Source organism: Lissotriton vulgaris, chromosome 7 (genome assembly GCF_964263255.1).
Source record: "Lissotriton vulgaris chromosome 7, aLisVul1.2, whole genome shotgun sequence".
NCBI classification, from domain to species: domain Eukaryota; kingdom Metazoa; phylum Chordata; class Amphibia; order Caudata; family Salamandridae; genus Lissotriton; species Lissotriton vulgaris.
Window position 1 is genome coordinate 4,752,053 of NC_141695.1, and position 20,259 is coordinate 4,772,311.

Consider the following 20,259-nt stretch of genomic DNA (forward strand, 5'->3'; position numbering starts at 1 on the left):
CAAAAGAGGTGGTACATTGGCGAGGACCGCGACGAAGGGACGGGAGTCCGGGGTAAGATTCGCAGGAGGTATCCTTTGAGGTGGCTTCGCTGGATAAGTTGGTGAATGTCTGGTTGCTGGGACATTGGGGCTGGGTATAGGGATATTTGATGTTCGCTGGGAGTTAGTGGGTACAGCATTGCTTGGCCTGGAACCGTTGATACCCCCGCTCCAGCATTAGGGTGGGGTTTAAGAGTGCTTGGTGGGGGCTGGGGTTTATTTGGAACAGTGGTACTACTTTGCGGGCACTCTTTATTATTGCCCTGTGGCACCGGGTCTGGGACCTTAGTTACTTTTTCTCCTGTACTAGTACCCGTACGGGCTAGCACTACAGGGTTGGGCGATTGGCTTGGTCCCTTTTTCTGAGACACGTTTGTAGTTCTACCTGACGGGGGTTTTGATTCTAGAATAGGCGGGTTTTTTGTCTTTCCCGTTTCCTGAACCATGCTAGTCTCAATTAATCTAGGTTGTGTTTTGATTAATGACTTTATGTGGAAAAAATTGTCTAAGGTGGCCTGCTCAAAATGATCCAAACGGTTGACTAGCTTGTTAACTTGAACCTCTATGGGTGTCAAAGGCGACCTTAATAGCTTTTCTGACTCGGGTATCAGTAGATCTGTCGAAAGGGCATTCACAGCCAACCCCTTTCCCTGGGAATCATTAGAAGAAGGGTTTAAGCTTGCCAAATCCACATTTCCCCCCTCATTTGATAGGTTACCACTTTCGCTAACCCCACTATTCTCCTTTTGGGTAGGTAAGGGTTTTTTTTGCGACTTTCCTAACCTTGTTAGAGGGTTTTGAGGAGTAACATTTCCTCGGAGCAGTACTCCTTTTTCTTTTTGGGCATGGTTTTGAATCAGACACACTAGCTTCAACTATACTAGATGGGGAGTCTATGGGATTTACAGATGGAGTTGTGGACAGGGTGGTAATATCCAATCTCGGTGGCGAACCACCCTCAGGCTCCATGATTGAAGGGGAAACATTGGGTATTTCAAACACAGCAGGCAGGCTAATGGAGGACAAAGGGGTAACCAATGCCTGGAAGGCTTGCGGCAGGCGTTTTTCTGTAGAATTTTTAAGGAGCTCAATAGACAGCCTACGCTCAGCTCGTTTTTCTGCTAAGGAGATCTCCTTATCAATATCTTGGACAACACGATTAAAAAATTTGTCTAAATGGCCAAGGATGGTTGGTCCACCCTCAGCCTGAGAGGGTGCCAAGGTGGTGCTATTTTGCGTAGGAGACATTACTTAAAAGCCCCCCACATAAAACTATAAATATTTGATCACAATAGGGCACAAATTTAAATGAGTCAGTGTAGTCCACCTAAGTAGCAAGAAAAATATTGGTCCTACTCGTCAATGGGGTGGCCCAGCCCGGCCTCCTTCGGCCTCTGACGGCCACAGACGGTCCCAACCTTGTCCCGGGCTTCTCCCGGTCGCTCCCGCGCGCTCCTGCGCAGCGGCAAGGACGTCTCCTTATATGTAGGGGAGGTGCTCAAGGGCGGGGCAAACAGGGAGAGCGACCAGGTGGAGGTGATTACAGCGCAGGGACTCCTGGGCAATGTAGTCCCTGTCCCTCGCCTGGCGCTCGCAGCCCTGTGCTTCCTCCTCCTGCCAACGGTGTCCGATGGTAAAATCCTCAGGGAAGCGCCCTGACACACAAGCGAAGCGGGACCCGCGCAGCGGGTTCCGCGAGGTCTCCCAGCAAAGAAAGGCAGTCCAGCGGGAGAAAAGCAGCACACGAGGGTTCTCCTTCCTCACAAGAACAGAACGCGTCTCAGTAGTCTTTCTTATGAGTAGGACTATATTGGGATCTCCCAATTTTTTCTTTCTGCTTGCACTTAATTTTAATTAGTTTTAATTCAGGTGAATACCACGGTGAGGAGGCTTTTTTAATTGTGGATTTTTTCGACACTTCTGGTGCTACTTTGTCTGCCGCTGTGATTATCCAGCTATGAAAGCTATCTATGGTTTGATTTAACTCGTGAGATATTACCGGCCTATTTGCAAGGGCTGATACAATCTGTGCTTCATTCACTGACTTCCAGATTCTGTACTTATTGTCTGGAGTCTGCGGGATATATCTTCTCTTGGCTGATAGATAAGATACGTCAAAATAGATCGCCGAGTGATCGGTCCAAGGTAGAATGCAGATTTTCCTGATGGATATGCCAGAATTATTAGTGCATATCCCGTTTAACGTATGCCCTGCTATATGTGTGGGCTCGTCAATAATCTGATGGAAATCCAGACTGGCTAGTTTGTCCAGTAGGCAGCGGGTGTCAGGCTTTTTATATCTTCTAAATGGAAGTTTAGATCACCCAATATTGTGAAGTACGGGTATCCAGGCATGATTCCATGCTAACCTAGTGGTAGGAGAAAGGTATATGCAGTCTTTACCCTGCAGGATGTCACCACGCAGGTAAGTACCGCACAGGTAAGTACCACATATATACATACCGCGCACCCCCTCCCATGCATCCTGACCAGATCTACATAAACTATACACCAGCCTACTTTAGGATGGTGTTTGCCTCTTCGAGGCAAATACCCTAATCGTGGTTGAGATTCTGAGTAGCAGATACACGAAGATCATACTTGAAATTAGTGGCAGGCCGTTATGTTCCAGGACTGAATAACTTGCGAAGGACACAAGTCACCCATTTACACAATGAGACCCCATATTCCCTACAGACTTTTGTAAGTGAATTGACCACTCTGATTTTCCTGTGATTAGGTTTGAAATCACCGCCAACTTACTCACTTCTCCATGTGCACAGAGCCCTAATGCTGGAAATCTCAGAATGAAAGAGTTGGGTATTGGTTGCCTCAAGGGATAGCGATGCAGTGAACAGGCACTCCTTGACAGCTAAAAACAGAATAAGCCCTCGGCCAAGTCTCCATCTCTCTCCATTCCCCACACCCGCTACCCTCTCACTTTACAGGTAGAACATTCAGCGGATTTTCTCTGAATTCCTGGCACAGAATATCCCGCTAGGTGGTCCTAACGACCAAGAAGTCCATTGCAAAGATGGGGCAGTTGGCCTATGCTTCAGAGGAACTGGCCACACTCTGGGATCATGGCTTAGAATAATCAATCTGAAGTTCTTGCATGTGCCTGACTGCGTGGGCAAAGGTAAGCATTTGCCAAACTCTGGTGGTAAGTGCTCATTATCCCAGTCCCTCCATACAAATCTGAACCTGTTAGACCCGGCCTCGTGGCGCGGTCCTCCCTGACCTGTAGCAACATCCTTCCGAGCTTACTCCACAACGAACCCCTGAGTTCCCCAGCCTAATCGACCCTTTCCTCTATGTTACCCATGACCATCCCCGGACTTCCCCGTCCAGGCCTCCATCTTCCCGGCCCGTCGGCCCTGTGTGCCCACTTCCTGGCACCTAAGATGGCCGCAGAGCCAGCGCGGCCTAGGCCAAATGGCGCCACCCTGGCTGGAGAAACGAGGACCCCCCTTCAGGGAGAGAGGAAGAAGCAGTATCGTTCACACCTCCGACCTCTCCTCAAGAGTGGGTTTCGATCGCCCCTCCGGCCACCCAGAGGGCTGGCTCCACGCCTGCTGTGTGTCTGGGACTCCTCCCGAACCTGACATGAATGGATCAAAGAGCCGCATGGCAGGAAACCCCAACAAGCGTCTCCCAGGTGCTAAGACCCCTGCAGACCAGAACTCCGGAGATCAAAGGGGAACAGCCCTATAACTGGGGATGCCCCGGGACTATCGACAGATTCGATTCTGGACACAACGAGAGCCCTGCTGACGTGGTCGCGGCTCGATTGGCAGAGAAGGACTTCTGCTGGAAACCACCTGAGCCCTGCTGAGTGACTCGCGGCTCCCCTGCAACCTTGGAACAACTGAGCCCTGCTGAGTGACTCGCGGCTCCCCTGCAACCTTAGAACACCTGAGCCCTGCTGAGTGACTCGCGACTCCCCTGAAGATCGTAAGGCCTCCGACATCGTGCTTGAGCCCTGCTGAGTGACTCGCGGCTCCCCTGCAACCTTGGAACACCTGAGCCCTGCTGAGTGACTCACGGCTCCCCTGCAACTTTGGAACACCTGAGCCTGCTGAGTGACTCGCGGCACCCTGACTCTCCTGGTCCGGCGGGACCTTGACCGATCGCCTGTATCCCCCGGCTCGAGGATTGAGAGCTGTGCGCCAGATAAGCAACAATATTGACACTGAGCCTGTAAGACTGTCCCGCTACCCCTACCCTGACAGAGACTCTTTGAGCCCTTGCTCCGCTTGTATTACCTGCTTCCTCTGATCATAAAGATTCCTTAACTCACGAGATAAAGAAACGTTCTCAAGAAGCTACGGTGTGGTGTCTCTTTGTCGTGTGATGCTTGTGTGGTGTGTACGGTCCTAGATTCAAGACTCTCCCCCTGAGAAGTCTCCTGCCAGCGCTCGTCTTTGTACCTAGGGAGGTGGGTCCCAGGGAGGTCAGGTACACTGCCTGTCCTCCCCGGAGGTCACCTTCTAACAGAACCCCAATCTGATTATTACAGGCTGCAGATCCCCAATGAATTTATACAAAAGCCCCTGTGATTGCAAATAGGTGCATGCAAGGTGGCTTCAAGAATCTGCATTTACCTTATCGAAGCAGACAATGTTGACTTGTCCCCATAGGTTGATCCGCTGAAGGCTGAAGCAGAAGATGCCCTTATTCTTCAGCCGTTTCTGGGCGTACATGACACCCACCGCTAGAGCAGTCAGGAGAGCTGGTGGCACAGCTATGGTTATAAAGATGATCACCATGATTATCGTTTCCGCAGCGGATTTCTAGTGGTAGAAGGACGTCACATTGTAAGCAACTAGAAACGCAGACCTTATAGTTAGAATGTTTGGCATGCTTAACACTGCAAAATAAAAAGGAATATGTTAGGATTTTCCATTGCATCTATCAATAAGTTAAAAGAATGGTATGCTTTTAGAAGACAATGAAGACACAAACTGTATTGGCTCTGTGTGTACTACATCCACAGATGGTAGCTCAGGACTCCCTGCAGACACTGTCACCGACACCAGACACAGTCCACGCAGGCATCTAATATGCCTTCCTTTTCACTCAAGGGACCAGTGATGGCCCTTCCTGTGCGCACTAATTGTGGTGGATTTGGACTGAATTCGAAGAACGCATTCTTCTGATTGGGGGAAAACATATGTCCTCATCCACAGTCACAGTCTTACTCTTAAGGATCAGTTTTGTTGCTTAATTTCACCCAAACCTCCAGTAACCATCCTCCGTGGGCTTCGGGGTGATACCCAGTAGATTTGATTCCCTTGTAGACCACTGGTATGGACCTCTGATGTGGTGTGAGACCCCTTAGTAAGGTATCACTGACCAATGACTTTTTTTAATGGTTTTGAGCTTCAACCTGTAGTGCCCAATTAAATAAAATCAGCTGCTACAGACAGCTAAGGTAAGAGTAGGTGCACACATGTGTGGGCTGAGTCAGGAAGGCGATTGACCATCTGTGCACTGGTAGCTCTGTGGCAGATGGGGCCGAGTCTAACATTAAATATTTCAATTGGGCACTTAAAGAAAATGCAACGGTCCTTTTGGGTAAAGTGTACAATATGTTTTCTATTTTGCACATGTCATGTTTGAACTGCATAACACTGTAACTTTAGTGTGGAACATGAAACTAGATCAGACATGTTAGGGACTTTATGGGTGCAACCACGTATGGCTTGTCTCTCCAGGACCAATGCCACCATACACCTGGACATCCTTTTCTTTAAATAATTTGAAATACTGTACAAGAATGCCAACAAGAATTCAATTTGTGCCATATGAATAAGAGATGTGTTCCATGTGTGATCTAGAACCACAAGGACAGTTTCCTGCAGGAATGTAGAAAGATTCATGACATCTCATGAACCCAAGAAGAAGGAGGTCTATGGTATTCTTTCTGAGTTGAAAGGAGTGCTTACATTTTGCAGGAGGGCTGATGGTCCTGGGCACACTCAGACTAGTTCATTTTAAGTTATCACAGTGGTATAGACAGACAGCCATGCACACTATTTCTGTCATTGAAGATGAGTCCCTGGCCTTCACACTTGTCCAGTGACCATGTGTCCTTCCACTGCTGCTGGTGTTTGCAGCACCACCATGTTGATGTCTGGCACAATCCTGGTTTGTGAGGAAGTCACCAAGAAGTTAAATTCAGCCTACCAGGCAGAAGAAGAACCACAAAGAGCCATAGTCATACCCTAGCCTCTCCCAAGCCTCAATGTTCCTCTGCCTTCCAAGCCCTAAGCCCAACCTCAGGCTGCTCCAGTGCACACCCCTCTGCTTCCCCTAGCCCTAACCCTGTGCCTCCCACACCCCAACACCCATACCCTTTTGAAACTGACTTCACCATATCATTAAAAGTCTCTCAAAACAGTGAATTAATGAAAATGTTACTTACACCTGCCCTGATGTATATCACAATTGAGAAAATCACTGCCACGAGGCCAAACACAGCAAGACACATGAGAAACCGGACTGCGTCCTGGTGCAGTTTGAAGTTGACAGGCCTGGAATATAGGATGGACCTCACCAGATCACCCTTTGCTGTGTTGAACCCTAGTGGAGATACAATAACATGAGATTATGGGAAGTATCTACTTAAGGAAGTGTATATAACAATGCAAAGGTAACCAGCAGGGAACAGTATGTATACAGGATCCATAGAGCTGCGCGCTGTGGCTGACACCAACATTACACCAGAGGAGCTCATTGAGGACGTCTCTTGGATTAGTCAGGCAACTATATATAAACTCTCAAGCAGCTTTAGATACAGTCTGTAGGACTTCAAAATGGTTCCAGTAACGTTTTAAAAGGATGGCACAATACTTTATTAATTATTATTATTATTGAGATTTATAGAGCGCAACTAAACCCGTAGGCGTCAAGGCGCTAAGAGATGGTGAACTAATTGATCAGAAAACGACAAGGGATGAATTACAAGTATGCTTCTTGAAATAACCAGGTCTTAAGTGCTTTGCGAAACAGGGCGTGGGATGGGATCTCCTTGAGGTCATCGGGGAGAGTGTTCCAGAGTCTAGGCGCAAGGAAGCGAAAGGCCCTTCCGCCCCATCTGACCGTAGATATTCGGGGGACTGCCAGCAGACTTTTGATAGAAGAGCGAAGTGCCCTACCGGGGGTATCGTAGGATACAAGAGTACGGATGGCTTCAGGCCCAATCCCATTAAGGGCACGATGCATAAGGCAGAGAGCCTTAAAGTTAATCCTCGCCTGCATAGGAAGCCAATGCAGATTTTTTCTGATAGCCGTGCCCGAGGAGATACTTGATTTACTGTTCAGGTCTTTTTAGCAGTGTTTCTTGAAGGTAATGCGCGTCGCAGAGCTCCTGTGCGCTTCGTTGGCTTTGGGGTGTGTTGCGCTGTCTTAAAGAGAAAGGCCCTGCCGAGTCTCACGCAATGCGCGGCGTAAGGCATGTTCTGTATGAGGCGTACAGTTATGGCAGGTTCGATGCAACGTTGCGCACCGTACTTCCAATGCGGGGCGAGGGGTACGCGACGTACAGTTTACTCCAGTACTAGCGCACAGCTCTCAGCGCACACCTGAGTATAGTTCTCTGTGTATACAAGCGTACTGTTCTCTGGGCAAAAAAAACGGCCGGTTCACCCCACGTTGCGGTGCGTTCTCTGGGTGATGCGAGCTACGGCTCGGGGCTGAGTAGGTACGATCACTTCAGTTTGCGATGCTTTGTGGGTACGGGCCTCTTCCCTGCAGCGTACGCTTTGACCCTGGAGGGGGAGTGGCTGCAGGCGGTGCTGGTGGCAGTACGGTCTACAAGAGGCGACGTACCAGCCGTACTACGCCCGCAGCGATTCACTTCAATAGCTGCGGGGAGCGTTTCCCAGCGCACGTGTCACGGAGGGCACAATCACTAGCAGAGTCCGTCTTTACTGAGCAGCCTATGACACGGAGATCAGTAGGCGGCGGTGTTCGAACCGGACAGGTCCCTCTCAACGATGCAAGCTATGGCTCGGAACGGGTGCAGTCACGGTGCTTGTACCAGCGGGGGGCTGGTCTTTACGTTGCGGCTGGTGACACGATCAGGCCACAGTCACGGTGCTCAGGGGACACAGAGGCGCAGATTTGGAGAGAGTCGGGGAGGGTGCACGACGCTCTCAGCTCTCCTTAACTCAGCTCTGCAGGGATAAGCAGCACATGCCACAGCTTCTTCCTTCAGGGGGGGGGGGTAGCGCCCACTGTTCCTGGGGCGCAGTTCAGGGGCAAGTTCCCCAGCAAGCCCTTGGAGATCTTTGTAGAAGAATGCACTAGTTGAATAAAATAATGTCTTTCTTGTCTTTGTCTTCTCTCCTTCTTGCAGCAAGGCACCCACCACAGGCCAGTCTCTCAGGATTAGAGACAGTAGTCCTCCATGCAGCTTTCGCAGGTCCTTCTCTTCGGGAAGAGTTTCTTCTTAGCGCAACCGGGTTTCTGATTTCTGAGGAGCAAAGCTCCTACTTTTATAAGACATTTCTTTTGTTCTCGCAGGCCAGGGGGGCCTTTGCCTAATCCAGTCAGTCTCTGAGCACTTTGTTTTTCAGGCCCTGGCTTCTCCTTTCAGTGTGCATGGCAGGGACATCAGACGCTCCGCAGGAGGTGGAGCCAGCATTGTGATGACAAGTACAGTAAGGAGCACTCTGTTGACAGTCTTCCCTCTTCCTGGACTAGGTGCAGGGTAGAGTCATCAGTCACTCCCCAGAGGGCGGAGCCAGCATTGTGGTGGCAGAGAACAGCCCTATTCAAAGTCAAGGGGCACTCCCCCCACCCATCCTGGTGTAATCTTTTTATTCACCACTTGTCAGCCCCAGCCTGTCCCCTGGAATTCCCCAGCCCTGTTACACACAGAAACCAGACAGCAGACACACATCAGAGCAGAAGTGGGCTGAAATGGTTAGGCAAGCAAATGCTAACGTTCTAAAAGTAGCATTTGCAAACACAGGATATTAAAATAAAATTTACTAAAAGAAGTATTTTATTATTCTGAGTTCAGGTATACTAAACTTGACTTTATACCATGCTCTCTGAGTCTGTTGGGATTATAGAGTGTAATAATTCCAGCAGCCCATTCTGGCCTATGGAGAGTAGGAAGCCTTACAATAGTGGAAAATGAAAATGGCTATAATTCCATATTAGGACATGCCGCACACATCAGGGCTTGTCCTACCTTATGCTTACAATGCACCCTGCCCTTGGGCCTACCATAGAGGTGACTAATATGAAGTTAAGGGAAGGTTTTAGGGACTGGCAAGTAGGTGTACTTGTGCAGTTAGCATGACCGTACCAGACTGCACACAGGTTCTCCAATGGCAGACCTTAGGCACATTTTACCAGGCCGCTTCTGTGGGTGGCACAACCAGTGCTGCAAGCCCACCAGCAGCATTTGTATTTACAAGCCCATGCACTCTTGGTGGGAGAAGTGTGGCTCACTGGTAAGAAGGGGCAGACCCTGAAGCAGGGTTCAATTCCCGACGCGGCAGGGTCTTGGGTCAATGTTGCGGACTCGATAATTCTCGCCTAGGTGCCTACGCTAACCATGGGTCCCACTCTGCAACTCTGGGCAATAGCTTGCTTAATCTCCACAACGGCCCCAGCAGCGCCGGGAATGCCTGGTTTCACCTTGGGAGTGCCCTCTCACAGGGAAAGGCAGGACGGGTTCCCCAGCGGTATACAGCACCAGGACACCACGTAACGAGGTAACAGTGCGCTTTACAAGTATATATACATTACATTACATTACATTACATTGGTGCACTTTACTGGGGTATGACAGTAAACCAAATAAGCCAATCATGGAATCCAATCACATAGCAATTTACAATAGGGAGAGTGTTAGACGGACCGGGAGGGTCGGCCGAGGACAAGGGGAGAGGTCTCCGGGGAGAGCCGTCTCCAGCGATCGTACAGACAAGTAACTTCCCCCCCACAGACGTACACCACACAAGGATAAGGTTTAACGATACTTTATAGGCAATTCTTCAGGTACGGTAAATGTTACAAGGAGGTCTGGACTCAGGGGTCCCCTCTGATCTGGTCTCTGGATTGGGAAAAGGGTAGCAGGACAGTCTTGTTACCAATTGAATAGGTGAAATAGCTCTCAATCCTCGAGCTCGGCGTTCAGATGATCGGGCCGCGGCGGAGCCAGCAGGTCCCGAGATGGTTGAAGGTAGCGACGGTCCGCGGCGGAGCCAGCAGGTCCCGATGAAGATGGAAGTCACAAACGGTCCACGGCCACGCCAGCAGGTCCCGACGACGATGAAGGTTTCAGAAGGTTGCGGCAGCGCCAGCAGGCAGTACGATAGTTCGCAAGGCAGAGCTACGGCAGCGCCAGTAGTCCGTCAGGGATGAGTTCTTCTCTGCGTCTCTCGACTCCAGGATACAACTGCCTTCCTGCTCTGGAGCTGCCCCAGTTATAGGTCTGGCGCCCTTTGATGTCCGGACCCTCGCACTTGGAGGTCGGGAGGTCCGGGATGAGGGAGTCCAGACACCCAGCAGGGGGGTGGAGCCAGCGCCCGGGGAGGCTGGGGGCGATCGGCACCTGGCGGGGGAGAGCCATCGACGCCTCTTTCTCCCATTGACCTGCCAAGTAGTCCGCTCACCTCCTGGGTGGATGGTGGTGCCGGGATGTCGGGGCCTGGCCAGGCCCAGGGTTAGGGTCGATCGGAGGCCACGCGGCCTCGTGGTGCAGTGTTCAAGATGGCGCCCGGTTGGGCGCGAGGGCTGGTAGAGGATCGGGCCCATGAGGTCGAGAAGTTCGGATGCAGGGGTCCCGGAGGGGACGGAAAACGTGGAGTGGTGGCGTGTAACACTTGGGGAGCCGGGCTCGGGCCGGGTCGTGCAGGGGGGGAGCGGGCCTTCCATGTGGCCTGTCCAACATGCGTCCCCCCAGCTGAAGGCGGGGAGAGTCACCCATCCTCTTGGGGACTCTCCTCGTCGAGGCGGAAAAAGCGTGACAGGCCATCCGCGTTGGCGTGGTCTTGCCCAGGTCGATGTTCCACAGTGAAGTCCATCCCCTGTAGGGAGATGGACCAACGTAGTAGTTTCGGGTTTTCCCCCCGCATCTGCATCAGCCACTGCAGGGGTCGATGATCAGTTTGTACCCGAAAGTGTGTGCCGAAGAGATAGGGCCGGAGCTTTTTGAGGGCCCATACCACGGCGAAGGCCTCCCTCTCGATGGTGCTCCAGCGTTGTTCTCGGGCCAGGAGTCGCCGACTGATGAAAGCCACTGGCTGGTCAAGGCCTTCGGGGTTCAATTGAGACAGGACCGCCCCAATGCCATGGTCAGAGGCATCCGTCTGGACGATGAATTCCCGACTGTAGTCGGGGGCCTGGAGCACAGGGGCGGAGCACATGGTGGCCTTCAGTTGTTCGAAGGCTGCTTGACAATCTGGGGTCCAGTTGACCTTCTTTGGTTGGTTTTTGGATGTGAGTTCCGTGAGGGGCCCCACTATGCTACCATAGTCTTTCACAAACCGTCGGTAATAGCCTGTGAGTCCCAAAAAGGCGCGTACCTCGGTCTGGGTGGTGGGGGGCTGCCAAGACTGGATGGCGGCGATTTTGAGCTGCAGAGGGGCCACCAGACCGCTTCCCACCTGGTGTCCGAGGTAGGTCACGGACCCCTGTCCAATTTGGCATTTGCTGGCCTTGATCGTGAGGCCAGCTCGCTGAAGGGCTTGTAGTACCTCTCGGAGATGCTGGAGGTGGTCGGACCAGTGGTGGCTGTATACAGCGATGTCGTCTAGGTAGGCGGCACTGAATCCCTCAAGTCCTGCCAGGACCTGATTAACTAGCCGCTGAAACGTTGCGGAGCATTCTTCATGCCGAAGGGCATGACCTTGAAATGATAATGGCCATCAGGAGTGGAAAACGCAGATCGTTCTTGGGCCCGGGATGTGAGGCCGATCTGCCAGTAGCCCGCCGTCAGGTCGAAGATGCTGAGGTAGCGGGCGGCTCCCATGCGGTCGATTAGTTCATCTGCCCGGGGGATGGGATGCGCGTCTGTTCTGGTGACCGCATTCAAGCCCCGGTAGTCGACGCAGAACCGGAGTTCTGGTGTGGTGCCGGGGGCAGCCGCTTTGGGGACCAGTACTACCGGGTTGGCCCAGGGGCTGTCTGAGGGCTCAATGACCCAGAGCGTGAGCATTTTGGCTACCTCCTCTTGGATGCAGGCCCGTACCCGATCTGGTACGCGGTAGGCCCGGTGGCGGATAGGGGGACTGTCCCCTGTGTCCACATCGTGTACACACCAGGAGGTGACCCCTGGGGTGAGGGAGAACAGGCTGGAGAACTGCAGCAGAAGGTCTCGACATTCTTGGCGTTGGTCCAGGGTGAGGGCCTCCGAGAGTCGGACCCCGTCCACGGAGCCGTCTTTCTCCCGAGTCCGTAGGAGGTCAGGGAGAGGCTCGGAGTCTTCCTCGGCTCCATTGTCTGTGGCCATCAGGAGGTTGAGTTCTGAGCGCACGAAATGGGGTTTCAGTCTATTAGCGTGGAGAACCCGGAGGGGGTTCCGTGAGGATTCCATATCGATGAGATAGGTGACCGGACCCTTGCGCTCTATTACCTTGAAGGGCCCCGTCCATTTATCTTGTAGGGCGCATGGTTCGGTGGGGGACATTACCCATACTTGTTGGCCGGGCTCAAACTCGATGGAGGAGGCATTTTGGTCGTACCACCTTTTCATGTCCTCTTGACTGGCCTCCAAGTTTGCTTTGGCCATTTCTCTGAATCGACGGGTCTGGTTGCGGAGGGTGAGTAGGTATTTGAAGACATCTGGAGGGTTCTTTAGAGGGGGCAGTTCCCAGCCTTCCTTGACTAGGCTGAGCGGCCCTCGCACCGGGTGTCCATACAAGAGTTCAAACGGGCTGAAGCCGAGGGATTTCTGGGGGACTTCTCGGTAGGCAAAGAGAAGGCACGGTAGTAGCACATCCCACTGGCGACGGAGGGGCTCTTCCAACCCCCCAATCATCCCTTTGAGCGTGCGGTTGAACCGCTCAACGAGTCCGTTTCCTTGAGGGTGATAGGGGGTCGTGAACCGGTAGGTGACCCCACACTGTTGCCAAAGGGACTTCATGTATTTTGAAATAAAGTTCGTGCCCCGGTCACTGACGACTTCCCGGGGGAAGCCCACGCGGGAGAAGATCCCCATCAGGGCCCGGCCGACTACCGGGGCTGTTACAGTTCGCAGGAGAACAGCCTCAGGGTAGCGGGTGGCGTGGTCCACCAGTACCAGGATGAACCGATGTCCTTGTGCGGTACGGGGGTCGAGGGGCCCCACAATGTCTATCCCCACCCTCTCGAACGGGGTGGTGACCACTGGAAATGGTTGCAGGGGGGCTTTCAGTTTGCGGCCGCTCTTCCCACTAGCTTGGCACGTGGGGCAGGATCGGCAGTGCTGGAGTACGTCGTTCCTCATTTTAGGCCAGAAGAAGTGGGTCACCAGGCGGCTGTAGGTTTTATCCTGACCCAGGTGGCCGGCCAGGGGGACATCGTGGGCCAGGTTTAGCAAGAAGTCTCTAAAACGGAGGGGCACTACTAGCACCCGACTGGCCCCCAATTCTGCGATTCTTTGTTCGCTGGATAGCAGGTCATTGTCCCAATAGACCCAATGTGTTCCGGAAGTATCCCCTGCGCTCTGAGCGAGGGCTTGTTGGCGGAGTCCCTCAAGGGAGGGACAAGTCTTCTGTTCCTGGCGAAACTGTTCCTGGGTGGGCCCCCCCTCTTGATGCCACTGATCCAGGCCGGAGAGGTCCGGAGGTTGAGCGAGTCCCTCGGGAGCTTGTTCTGAGGGGTCGGCACGGTCGGTGTCGTCTACTGGAGCGACCGGGGGAGGAGGTGCTGGCCATTCAGGTTCTTCGGGTCGGGGATTGGCACGGGCGGCCATGGACCGGGTGGTGACGCACGCCCAGTCCGGGATGCCTAACATCCCCAGGTGTTCTCTTCATTCTACGGCTGCCCACGGAGAGCTTTCAAGGTCATTCCCCAGGAGGCAGTCTACGGGAGCGTCATCTCGGACCGTCACCTTCAGCATGCCGGAGACTCCTCCCCATTCGAAGGGGACGCAGGCCATCCGACACAGACTCTCCGAATTATCGGCTGAACGGACAGGGCAGAGAATGTTTGGGAGAATCTGTTCTGGGGTCACCAGGTGACAGCGGACGGCTGTTACACTGGCCCCAGTGTCACGTAGGGCTTCGGCTCGGCGTCCATTGATGCTCACCCATTGACTGTACTTCCGGGTGTTAGCGGGTAGGGGGACCCGCGGGACCATGTCTTTCCCCCCTAAGCATGCTAGAGCCATGGCGGCTGGCTCCCATTCTTGGTGTTCCTGCTCATATTCTTCTTGTTCCTCGGAGATCTGTTCTTCCCCCAGGGCAGCAGCAGCCACCTGGCGGGGTCTCGGGCTCTGGTTCTGTGGGCAATTTGGGTCGTTTGCGTAGTGGCCGACATTGGCTCTATATCCCGGTCGTGCCGGGGTGCTGCCCCGGTTGGCCGGGGGGGTGGTGCTGGTAGCGGGGGCGGCCGGAGTGTTGTCTCTTCCTCGTCCTTGGCCCCCTCCACCTCCTCGGGGACGGTGCTGACCGTGGTGGTTCCGGTTCTGTTCATAGGACCCATTTCGGCCCACTCTGGTGATTTCCCACCGGTCAGCCTCGGCTGCGAGCTGCCGTGGATCAGTCAATTTGCTGTCGAGGAGGTGCTGCCGGAGCTCGATGAAGCAATTGTTTGATAGATGCTCCCACACCATGAGATTAAAGAGTTGTTCGTAAGTTGTGACATTGCTTCCTTTGATCCAACCCTCGAAGGCTCTGCTGAAATAGTTCACGTATTCCACCCAAGTTGTACCCGGGATGCGGGTGCAGTCTCTGAACCATTGGCGGTACATCTCGGGTGTGAGCCCATAGCGGGTGAGGAGGGCAGCTTTCATGTGGTCATAGGAGGTCATCTGATGGTCCGGGAGCTGTAGCAGGGCATCGCGGCCCTCATTGAGGAATCTCCCCTATAGACCGGCACCCCAGTCGTTGCGATCGATCCGGTGGGAGGTCATAGCGATTTCGTAGGCCTTGAACCATTGCTGGATGTCGTCCTCTCGGAAGTATTCTCGAACGACATCCTTGGGGATGTGTACCTTCTTATCTGTTGCCCCTGGGGTGCGGGGTTGCTCGGGCACCCCTAGTTCTTTGTTCTGCTTGCGTAAGTCTATTTCAGCCAATTTGCGCTCATGTTCATATGCCAGTCTTTTCTCCTCGAGCTCTCTTTGTCTCTGTTTTTCCTCTCTTTCTTCTCGGATTCGCAGATGTTCTAAGTTCAGTTTCTGTTCGGCCAACTTGAGTTCACCATCCATTTTGAGCCGGGCCATTTCTAGTTCATGTAGTCGTGTTCTTTCTCGTTCCTGGATCTCGACTTGCGAGAGACCCGTTCTTCGCTCCTCGGGAGCCGTGGTGTCTTTTTCTACTGCTGTGATATTTTGGTCCGGGGGTCTGACGGTCCCGGTTTCTGCCCAGGACTCTAGGGCCTGCTTGAAATCGTCTTTGGTACTCAGACCGGTGGTAGCGATACCCAGTTCGATGCAGAATTGTTTTAATTCACGATGGCTGTATTCTTCCAATTTCTCCATCTGAAATTTCTCGGTGGATCCGCTTTCTTTAGTTGTCATCGTGATTTTGTCGTGGGGTGAGCTACTTTCTGTACGATTATGCGGTGATTCGGATCGCGCCGCTGGCCACCAATGTTAGACGGACCGGGAGGGTCGGCCGAGGACAAGGGGAGAGGTCTCCGGGGAGAGCCGTCTCCAGCGATCGTACAGACAAGTAACTTCCCCCCCACAGACGTACACCACACAAGGATAAGGTTTAACGATACTTTATAGGCAATTCTTCAGGTACGGTAAATGTTACAAGGAGGTCTGGACTCAGGGGTCCCCTCTGATCTGGTCTCTGGATTGGGAAAAGGGTAGCGGGACAGTCTTGTTACCAATTGAATAGGTGAAATAGCTCTCAATCCTCGATCTCGGCGTTCAGATGATCGGGCCGCGGCGGAGCCAGCAGGTCCCGAGATGGTTGAAGGTAGCGACGGTCCGCGGCGGAGCCAGCAGGTCCCGATGAAGATGGAAGTCACAAACGGTCCGCGGCCACGCCAGCAGGTCCCGACGACGATGAAGGTTTCAGAAGGTTGCGGCAGCGCCAGCAGGCAGTACGATAGTTCGCAAGGCAGAGCTACGGCAGCGCCAGTAGTCCGTCAGGGATGAGTTCTTCTCTGCGTCTCTCGACTCCAGGATACAACTGCCTTCCTGCTCTGGAGCTGCCCCAGTTATAGGTCTGGCGCCCTTTGATGTCCGGACCCTCGCACTTGGAGGTCGGGAGGTCCGGGATGAGGGAGTCCAGACACCCAGCAGGGGGGTGGAGCCAGTGCCCGGGGAGGCTGGGGGCGATCGGCACCTGGCGGGGGAGAGCCATCGACGCCTCTTTCTCCCATTGACCTGCCAAGTAGTCCGCTCACCTCCTGGGTGGATGGTGGTGCCGGGATGTCGGGGCCTGGCCAGGCCCAGGGTTAGGGTCGATCGGAGGCCACGCGGCCTCGTGGTGCAGTGTTCAAGATGGCGCCCGGTTGGGCGCGAGGGCTGGTAGAGGATCGGGCCCATGAGGTCGAGAAGTTCGGATGCAGGGGTCCCGGAGGGGACGGAAAACGTGGAGTGGTGGCGTGTAACACTTGGGGAGCCGGGCTCGGGCCGGGTCGTGCAGGGGGGGAGCGGGCCTTCCATGTGGCCTGTCCAACAGAGAGCATATGCACTTTAGCACTGGTCAGCAGTGGTAAAGTGCCCAGAGTCAATAAACCAACAGAAACAGGTCAGAGAGAATATTGGTGGAAGGCAAAAAGTTCGGGGATGACCCTGCCGAGAGGGCCAAGTCCAACACTCATTATCCTTAGATGCATGGCAAAGTACTGTATCTTAAATAATACATATTGCAGACGTCACTGGGGCCAGATCGCCCCTGGGAATCGGACCAAGGATCACCGGAACCTCCCAATGGCAGGGTGACCGGAACGACCTGCCCCTCCCAAAAGCCCCAGCTAAAACGCTAAACCGGAGTCTGCACTCACCTGGCCCCGGGGTAGAGAGGAGCAGGCTTGGGAGCAAGTTGAGCTCCAGGAGAGGCACTGGCTGCTTCAGGGGCAGATCCCCCTCGCGGAGACAGACCTGGGATCAATCAGAGCGCTGTAGAAGGGGAGACGACCCCAGATGTGGCTAGTTGTGGCGACGGGACCCAGAAACATCTGATCGAGAAGTCTTCAGAAGCAGAGCCACGTCGCGAACCACTGCACTGGTGTCGCCTGACTCCAAGATGGCCACCCTTATTGGTGTAATTTGGAGAACATGATTCCTTTCGAGATGGAGAAGGACTGGCGATCACCGGTATACTGTTGATAGGGCGATGATCTCAGCTCTGGTCTAGAGGGGCGTTAAGAGCAAGAAACCCTCTATATACTTGAAGCCCTGTCTCTCACAACTGCCACGGAGCCGCCTGACTCCAAAATAGCTGTCCGCAATGGCGCAAGCACCGGAACCCAGTTTGTGCATGAGTCAGGCTTGCATACACTCTGAGTTGGGCATAGAGTTAGTGACCCTAATCTTTAGCAGGATAAATTCAGCCCCTTGGTAGGGCGGTGGCTGCCTGCAATGACGCAAGCACCAAAACCCAGTTTGTGCATGTGTCAGGCTTGCATACACTTTGAGTTGGGCGTAGACTCAGTGACCTCACTCTCTAGCAGGATTAATACTGGTCCCACTCCGCAGTGTAGCCACCTGCACGGCCAATCCCACCCGCCTCACGCCTCTGCGACCCGATCCGCGACCCCCCAACTCTCCAAAGTTTCAGGCACCAGGTACATTTTGAGGACCCCTCTGACGCCTAGCTAACAGCCTTCTCCCCGAGAGAGACCCCCCTAACTCCAACCCTCCACCCTGACACACTAGAGGAATGCACAAGAGGACCCCTTTGATGCCTGGCCTAGCTAACAGCCTCCATTCCCTAGAGAGACTTCTCCCCAAAATCCCTTTCCCTCCACCCCGACAATCAGCTCTCCCCCCGGCACTCTCCCTCCTACACACAAGAGGAACGCCACCTTTTTTAACCTAGCTAAGATACCACCGGCCTCGCGAATTGATCCCTACCCACGAACACCTAACTACCCGACACCCCACGGACCAAACTCATTCGATATAACTTTCCCCCACAGACTCTCTAGTAGAGCGAAAAAGCACTTTAAACACAGCATGATCAGACAACACCCCAAAACGCTAGTCGTAGGCACATACCACTGCTCCGCTGGAGGGCAGCGCAAAATGGACTTCATCTTCCACACTGACAAACCCGACAACTGGGTCAACACCCTCAAATCACACCTCCTCGTCTCCAAAACCACCATCACAGCTCTCCCGAAACATCAGACCCTAACCGGAAAAATCTCCATAACCATTTTCAAGAATGGCTGTCAGGGTTATGGGTTCATTCCGGAATTACCAGCAGCATGGCTGTCAAATTCCTCCCGAACTTCGTTCCGCGGCAGCTAATGATCAAAAGCTGAGGAGAACTGGCTACCTACGCACTTCAACTGACCGCGCACCGGGACGTGTACATTTTCTGTGAAGTCCGTGGTGTTCCTGAAATTGAGTAGCTGAATTTGTCTCGCTTTGGGTTTATTTCACAGCACTTCAGTCATTCCTTTGCAAGCAGCTTCGCATGCGCCACGTGGGAGCTGCAGTGACCCTTGTATTTCGTCATTTTGAAAAAGAAAGAACAAGCAATTTTGAGGTCTGTGCGCCACCCGCAGGTATTCATTGGAACAATTTTTCTCTGGCAGAAGCAGTTCGTTTTCTGACAATGTATATATACCAAGACTTTCACAAGGCACATTTTGTACAGTAGTGTCTTGATGCTAGAACTTCACAGAACTTGTTTGGGTTGTTATTTCCAAGGGTAGTTGAGGACATATTCAACTGGAATATTTTATTTCTTAAGATTATCATTCCTACAATTGCTAAGTCATTATAGGTGAGCCTAAATACTAGGGCAGGGTCTGGGTGAATTTCAACTAATTGAGAGGGTAACTGTTTAAATGCCTTTTCAGGAGCAGTCACCTAAATGACTGAGTTTAGCAGGCGTGTAACTTACTAATTGGAGAGAAGCTTATAGCCAGGTCTCACAGGTAATTACAGTGCCCGAAGTAAATATAAGATTTGTTAATAGAATGTTATAGTGTGGATATTAAGTTTTGTCATTTATGCAGGTGCTGAATAACCACATAACCAGCAGACACCCGGCTGTCTCTCTCTCTTTATCCACTTCCCCTTTCCCCCCCCCGCTTCAGTAGTGGCCTAACTGTACCTTTAGGCGGCTCCTGAGGTGTATGGGCATTGGGAGCATCGTCGGCTTCGATGGACCTGGTGTGAGCTTTTTGACAGATTGAAGTGCCACTTAATTCCATCCGAGCCGCGATGGCGGAGGAATTAGATTTTAAAACTTTGGCAGGAATTTTCGATGGACTGCAAAGTCAGTTAACCCAGTCCGCCGAGGATAATAGGGCACTGAGAGACGAGATAAAAAGGTCCCAACAAGAGAATCACATAATTAGAACTAAAATGGAGGAGCTTTTGGCAGGAGGTTCTTCGGACTCTAGTCGAAACTCCGCTTCAGAGGTAGCAACGCAAGTCATTCATTCAGTTGCTCCTGTAGTTCCATTAGCTAACCCAGAGAGGTTCGGGGGGGATCCTCACAAAGCGCAGATATTCCTCACGCAGTGCTTGTTGCATTTTTTGTGCAGACTTGTGGTATTTAAGGATGATAGGGTGAAGGTTGCGTTCATGCTGTCCTATATGAGTGGGGACGTGGCTGCTTGGTCTATGCCTTTAATTTCTGGTGACGACCCAGCCTTGTACAACTTTGATGTGTTTAAAAAAGAATTCCTACGGATTTTTGATCGGAGAACTGCGGAACAGGTCACCGATAATGAAGTCTTGGATCTGAAACAGGGAAATCGGGATTTAATAGCGTATATTGCTAAGTTCAACAAATTAATTGTCGAAACGGAGTGGCCAGAGAGCAAACGCTCCACTATCTTTTATCGAGGACTGAGAGATGAGCTGAAAGATGCTCTGGCGCAGATACCCAAAAGACCCCGAGAAATATC

At 52.7% G+C, this 20,259-nt stretch overlaps 1 protein-coding gene across 1 annotated transcript in view; it reads right to left on the minus strand.

Annotated features, from left to right (window-relative positions):
* Positions 1-20,259, minus strand: part of LOC147700479 (putative cation-transporting ATPase 13A4) — a 941,662-nt gene that overhangs the window by 559,438 nt on the left and 361,965 nt on the right. The window contains exons 11-12 of the mRNA XM_086929645.1: positions 6,467-6,624; positions 4,644-4,832 (exon numbers count right to left, since the gene is read on the minus strand). Of these exons, the coding sequence (XP_086785771.1) occupies positions 4,644-4,832; positions 6,467-6,624 (347 nt within the window). The remainder of the gene's footprint in view (positions 1-4,643; positions 4,833-6,466; positions 6,625-20,259) is intronic.